Source organism: Salvelinus sp. IW2-2015, linkage group LG1 (assembly GCF_002910315.2).
Source record: "Salvelinus sp. IW2-2015 linkage group LG1, ASM291031v2, whole genome shotgun sequence".
NCBI lineage: Eukaryota > Metazoa > Chordata > Actinopteri > Salmoniformes > Salmonidae > Salvelinus > Salvelinus sp. IW2-2015.
Genome location: NC_036838.1, coordinates 39,060,039 through 39,067,124, shown reverse-complemented (window position 1 = coordinate 39,067,124; position 7,086 = coordinate 39,060,039). Strand labels below are relative to the sequence as shown.

The following is a 7,086-nucleotide window of genomic DNA, read 5'->3' as shown; positions in this document are numbered from 1 at the left end:
CAGTGCAGCAGTAAAAGCACTCTGTGTAATGACTCTAAGGTTGTTATTCTCTCTGTCAGGCTCATGGTTGTCTCTGAGGTCAGGGAGCTAATGTGTCCAAAATCACCACTTCCTGTTTACAGCTGGGACCCTTATTACCCAGAAGACCACTGGTGAGAGTTTCTGATCAGAGGAATGCAAGACATGAGCCCTGAAAGACTGGTTCCACTCAAACAGTAAAAGTGAGAGTAAGATAGTGAACACTTATAAATTATAGAGATAACAAGCTCTAACTTAGGGAGTGGTACTTCACCAGTATATATTTTCTAATAGCCGATTAAGTTGTGGGTGTTGAGGTGGTTAAAAAAACAGCAAGCTACACAGTATAGTGGTCACATGACTGGCATTACACAGTGGAAATCAGTGTTATCATGCAGGTGMCCACACCCTTGCTCCAGAGTTCTGTTTGTTTCTTTAATCACATGACAGTCACATGATGGTCACCTGATAGTGGTCTCACCTGCGAGTAGAAAGAGGGCTCCTCCAGACACAGCGATGAGCCCCTTGGAGGCGGGGTTATTGTCGCCCACCTTAGTGCACTTCATCCCCACCACACTCACTATCATTCCTATGAAGCCCAGCAGCACGGACACCACCATAAGAGCACGACACGTCTGGATGTGAACTGTGGAGAGAGGGGGAGGGGTGAGAGAAGACAAAATAATAGATGAAGGCAGAGAGATGGGAGAAGAGGTGAGAGGAGAAAAGAAAATAGGGGAAACATGAGGGGGGTATGAGGACAGCGAGAGAGCAGGCAGAAAATAGAAGGGTGGGGTGGTAGCAGGGAGAGAAACAAGTGTTGAGAGGGTCAAGGGAATGGCAGAAAGAGGGGAACAGAGAGGACAACAGAATGGGTATGTTAGGGCAGTTGTACTCGGCTTCAGATGGCAAGGAGATCAGACAGACTACAGGGTACAAACAGAATATCTACACAGCCTGGTATATTTATATAGAATATCTACATACAGCCTGGTATATATATATAGAATGTCTACACACAGCCTTGTATATTAATATAGAATATCTACACACAGCCTGGCATATATTCTATATATCTACACACAGCCTGGTATAYATATACAGTTGAAGTCCGAAGTTTACATGCACTTAGGTTGGAGTCATTAAAACTCGTTTTTCAACCACTCCACAAATTTCTTGTTAACAAACTATAGTTTTGGAAAGTCGGTTAGGACATTACTTTGTGCATGACACAAGTAATTTTTCCAACAATTGTTTACAGACAGATTATTTCACTTATAATTCACCGTATCACAATTCCAGTGGGTCAGGGGTTTACATACACTAAGTTGATGTGCCTTTAAAACAGCTTGGAAAATTTCCAGAAACATGATGCATTGCTTTAGAAGCTTCTGAGAGGCTAATTGACATCATTTGAGTGAATTGTGTACCTGTGGATGTATTTCAAGGCCTACCTTCAAACTCAGTGCCACTTTGCTTGACATAATGAGAAAATCAAAAGAAATCAGCCAAGACCTCAGAAAAAAATTGTAGACCTCCACAAGTCTGATTCATCCTTGGGAGAAATTTCCAAACAACTGAAGGTACCACGTTCATCTGTACAAACAATAGTATGCAAGTATAAACACCATGGGACCAATCAGCCGTCATACCGCTCAGGAAGGAGACACGTTCTGTCTCCTAGAGATGAACGTACTTTGGTGCGAAATGTGCAAATCAATCCCAGAACAACAGCAAAGGACCTTGTGAAGATGCTGGAGGAAACAGGTACGCTGGCCACGTCCAGCGCCAGACCCGCCACCGTGGAGAGACGCCCACCCAGACCATCCCCTATAGGTTCAGGTTTTGGTGCCGGAGTCCGCATCTTGGGGGGGGTACTGTCACGTTCCTGACCGTATTTCCTTGGTTTAGTCTTTGTTTAGTTGGTCAGGACGTGAGCTGGGTGGGTGTAGTCTATGTTTTGTGTTTCTATGTTGGGTTTGTTGTTCCTTCATCCCAGGAAGAAAACCGTTACAGTACAAACGTATATATAGCCACAGTAAAACGAGTCCTATGTCGACATAACCTGAAAAGCCGCTCAGCAAGGAAGAAGCCACTGCTCCAAAACMGCCATTAAAAAGCCAGACTACGGTTTGCAACTGCACATGGGGACAAAGATCGAACTTTTTGGAGAAATGTCCTCTGGTCTGATGAAACAAAAATAAAACTGTTAGGCCCTAATGACCATCATTATGTTTGGAGGATAAAGGGGGATGTTTGCAAGCCGAAGAACACCATCCCAACCGTGAAGCACGGGGGTGGCAGCATCATGTTATGGGGTGCTTTGCTGCAGGAGGGACTGGTGCACTTCCCAAAATAGATGGCATCATGAAGCAGGAAAATGATGTGGATATATTGAAGCAACATCTCAAGACATCCATCAGGGATTTAAAGTTATATATAAAATATCTACACAGCCTGGTATATATATATAAAATATCTACACAGCCTGGTATATATATATATATAATATCTACACAGCCTGGTATATATATATATATATATATATAAAATATCTACACAGCCTGGTATATATATATATATAATATCTATACACGGCCTGGTATATATATATAATATCTACACATATTAAATGTCTAGATCTCTCATGGCTTAAATTGGGGCAGAACAGGAGTGTCACGCCCTGGCCTTAGTTATCTTTGTTTTCTTTATTATTTTAGGTCAGGGTGTGACATGGGGGATGTTTGTGTGTTTTTGTCTCGTATAGGGTGTTTGTATTGTATAGTTTTTTTTTGTAGATTTCATGGGGTTGTGTTCAGTGTAGGTGTTTATGTATGTCTATGGTTGCCTGGATTGGTTCTCAATTAGAGACAGCTGTCATTAGTTGTCTCTGATTGAGAGCCATATTTAGGCAGCCATAGGCATTAGGTAGGTTGTGGGTAATTGTCTATGTTTGACGTTAGTAGCTTGTGTCTGCACTTTCGTTTGTAGCTTCACGGTCGTTTGTTGTTTTTGTTTAGTGTGTATTAGTGTTCGTGTTCATTTCTCAAATAAAAGAAGATGTATCTTATATCACGCTGCGCCTTGGTCCTCTCTTTCACCGAAGACGATCGTGACAGAATTACCACCACCAGAGGGACCAAGCAGAGTGGTAAAGGACAGCAACAGCAGCGGCAGAAGACACAGGACTGATGGACTTGGGAGGAGATTCTGGACGGCAAGGACCCTGGGTCAGCCAGGGAATATCGCCGTCCCAAAGCAGAGTTGGAGGCAGCGAAGGCAGAGAGGCGCTGGTATGAGGAGGCAGCGCGGCGACGCGGTTGGAAGCCGAGAGTCAGACCCAAAAATTTCTTGGGGGGGGGATCACGGGGAGTGTGGCTAAGAGCAGGTAGGAGACCTCAGCCAACTCCCCGTGCTTACCGTGGAGTGAGAGGGCGTCGTACTGGTCAGGCACCGTGTTATGCGGTGGAGCGCACGGTGTCCCAGTACGCGTGCTAGCCCAGTGCAGGCTATTCCACCTCGCCGCACTGGCCGGGCTAGGGGTTGGCATCGAGCGCCGGTGCTATGAAGCGGCTCAACGCATCTGGTCTCCAGTGCGTCTCCTCGGGCCGGCGTACATGGCACCAGCCTCTGCATGGTGTCCCCGGTTCGCCAACACAGCCAGTGCGGGTTATTCCACCTCCCCGCACTGGTCGGCTACGGGGAGCATTCAACCAGGTAAGGTTGGGCAGGCTCGTGCTCAAGGGAGCCAGTACGCCTGCACGTCCCGGTATATCCGGCGCCACCTCCCCACCCCAGCCCAGTACACCAGTGCCTACACCCACGCACCAGGTTCCAGTGCGTCTCCAGCCCTGTTCCTCTCACGCAATCGCCCTATGGTGCGTGTCTCCAGCCCGGTACCACAGTTCCGGCACCACGCACCAAGCCTCCTGTGCGTCTCCAGAGCCCTGTGCGTCCTGTTGCTGCCCCCGCACTAGCCTTGAGGTACGTGTCCTGCCTACGCCGTACCACCAGTTCTCGGCACCACGCCCAGGCCTACTGTGCGCCTCAGCCGGCCAGAGTCTGCCGTCTGCCCAGCGCCGTCTGCGCTGTCCGTCTGCCCAGCGTTGCCCTGCACTGCCCGTCTGCCCAGCACCGTCTGAGCTGCCCGTCTGTCCTGAGCCGTCAAAGCCGCCCGTCTGTCCTGAGCCTTCAGAGCCGTCCGTCAGTCAGGAGCCTAGAGCCGTCCGTCAGTCAGGAGTTTATCGATCACTAGAAAATTATAGAACACCTAGCAGCCATGTAGATTGGTCATGAAAGCCAGAGAAGCAATAAAATTAAATCGCTTACCTTTGATGATCTTCGATGTTGCACTCACGAGACTGTCCCAGTTACACAATAAATGTTCCTTTTGTTCGATAAAGTAATCTTATTATAAAAAACTCCATTTGTTTGGCGCGTTATGTTTCGTATTCCACAGCCTTGGCAGGTCATCAAGGCTTGACGAATAGTATCCGTAAAGTTCGTAGAACATGTCAAACGTTTTTAATAATCAATCCTCAGGTTGTTTTTAACCATGAATAATCGATAATATTTCAACCGGACTGTAAACTATTCAATACTGGAGAGAAAAGAAAATGTCGAGCAACGAGTGTCGCGCACATCAACTAATGGAGGAGCATCCGTGTATCCACTGACGCGTTTTGATAAATCTCGCGAATCTTTCAAAATAAAAGCTTGAAACTATGTCAAAAGACTGTCACACCCAGAGGAGCACAGGAAAAGGAATCTGGTTGATTATCCTTTTAAATGGACGAAAGGCAGGCAATGGAACAGTGTTTTTCAAATAAGGATCACCTTTCCTGGGTTGGATTTCCTCAGGTTTTTGCCTGCAAAATCAGTTCTGTTATACTCACAGACAATATTTTGACAGTTTTAGAAACTTTAGAGTGTTTTCTATCCTACTATGTCAATGAATGCATATTCTAGCATCTGGACCTGAGAAATAGGCAGCTTACAATGGGAACATTATTTTTCCAAACATAAAAATTCTGCCCCCTAGCTTCAAGAGGTTTTAAGAAAATGTAACTTTTTATCACAAAACTGGAGACAACAAAAATACACATTATCCTCCTCTCTATTCGTTCTCCCTCTCTCATACTATCTGCCTCTTTCTTTCTCTCTTATCTCCTTATTGTTTTCTGTCTTTCTATCTTTCTATCTCGCTCTCTCTCCCTCTCTTCTCTTTAAGAACTCATTATGTTTCCCACTTCCATGGTACAAAATGGGATAATAACATCAGTCTTAGACTTAACTGTCCCACTCAGTCATTCAAAACCAAACCACAGGGGTTTCACCGCTCAGTTTTCCATGGATAACACACACATAACTCAGTGGGCGGGACATTTTACATATTTACTCACTCACACACGCACACACACAAATACATAAACATACAGACACATTCTGTAGGAGGAAACGACGTGCACACAGAAACATACATGCTCATTTTCTGTCACACACACACTGTAGGAGGGCCCGTGTTACATGTTTCACACAGTGGGATTAGTGTGGCTTTGTCACAAAGCGGGATTGTTTTCACAGGGCTGTCGCCACGGTGATCAGACACTGCGGCCTGCAACACACACTCACACAGCAGCCCTGACAACAGAGACTACACTAACAGAATGTGAAAAAAACACCAGTACAACACTAATACTGCGTTAATGCACTCACCAAGACCTTACAAACTGCAGACACTACACCAGGTTCACAGCTCAATGTTAGATCAACACGTGCATTAACCATGAATACAGCAACACATATCTGCACCATAAATTACACATTTCTACAGTGTTGCCAACAAATGAAACTACAACAATATATAAAGACTACATTCATTTGCCACTAGTAGAGCCCTTTCAATCCCTAAACATCACCCCTAACAACACACAAGACAACAGACTGTAAAATCACAGCTACTGCCAAGAACAGACAGCGCAAAACTACAATTATTTACATTTTAGTCATTCAGCAGATCAAATTACTATAGAATAGAATAGAATAGAAGAACTACATAGTAAAATTGAATACTGACACTGACAGTGTGAGAAAATGTATGTAAAATACAACTGAGAACAATAGCCTTTCCAACAAACTTAAGTCATAATTTACATCGATGGGAAAACACACTCACACATTCATAGTTTAGCAATGAATCACATCTTAGAACCTGACTTGAAAGGGCCAGTGATGGGAAGATGGCCTTTGAACTTAGATTTATGTGTGGCAGGATCTGCTTGAAGGAGAATTTTAATGGTTTATGAGAGAAAGAGGTTTTATTTTCTCTTTCTCCATTCTCTCTTTCATCCAGTGTGTGGGGAGTTTGGGCTGGCCGTACAAGGCACCACTCTGATCAACGAACTAATAGAGGAGTCAAGGACGTGTGTGTGTTCCTCCCACTATACTCTACCCTGTGTCAAGGCTGGTAGGCACAAGCTGTATGTGTGTGTGTGTGTGTGTGTGGATGTGAATGTGAATGTGTGGATATGGACGATATAAATTGTCCTTTGTGGGATGACTTGGGACTTCATACGTAACAATGGTTTGCCCACTCCATTAAAACAGAAAAACATTCAAACAACTACCTTCCTTCTATTAATGTCAATGTCAGTGTGACACAAGCTTTGTGGAATAGTGTAGAATAAGCTTAGGGGCACTGATATATGGATGATGATTGTCATGTGAGCCTTCAGCCTTAGAAGCATATTTGACATCTACAGCACAAAGGGCCATAGCAGCACTCCTGTCCAGTAGGAGGGGAACAAAACACAAATTAAATAGCTATAGACAGAGAGAGAGATACTGGAGAGAGAGACAGCGAACTACTGGAAAGAGAGAGAGAGAGATACTGGAGAGAGAGACAGTGAACTACTGGAAAGAGAGAGAGAGATATATACTGAAGAAAGAGACAGCGAACTACTGGAGAGAGAGAGCGACTACATTGCTGCCTGCCATAAGACGAGGGACAGTGTCTGACAGACCATTCAACCTGCACATGTCCTCTACTGTATGCTTATTGTTATTGTT

The 7,086-nt window shown here is 44.8% G+C and overlaps 1 protein-coding gene across 1 annotated transcript in view; it reads right to left on the bottom strand.

The window, feature by feature from the left end:
- Positions 1-464: 464 nt before the first annotated feature.
- The window catches only part of cldn19 (claudin 19), a 16,666-nt gene continuing 10,044 nt past the window's right edge, over positions 465-7,086 (bottom strand). The window contains exon 2 of the mRNA XM_023992392.2: positions 465-664. Within this exon, the coding sequence (XP_023848160.2) occupies positions 480-664 (185 nt within the window). The 3' untranslated portion in view covers positions 465-479. The remainder of the gene's footprint in view (positions 665-7,086) is intronic.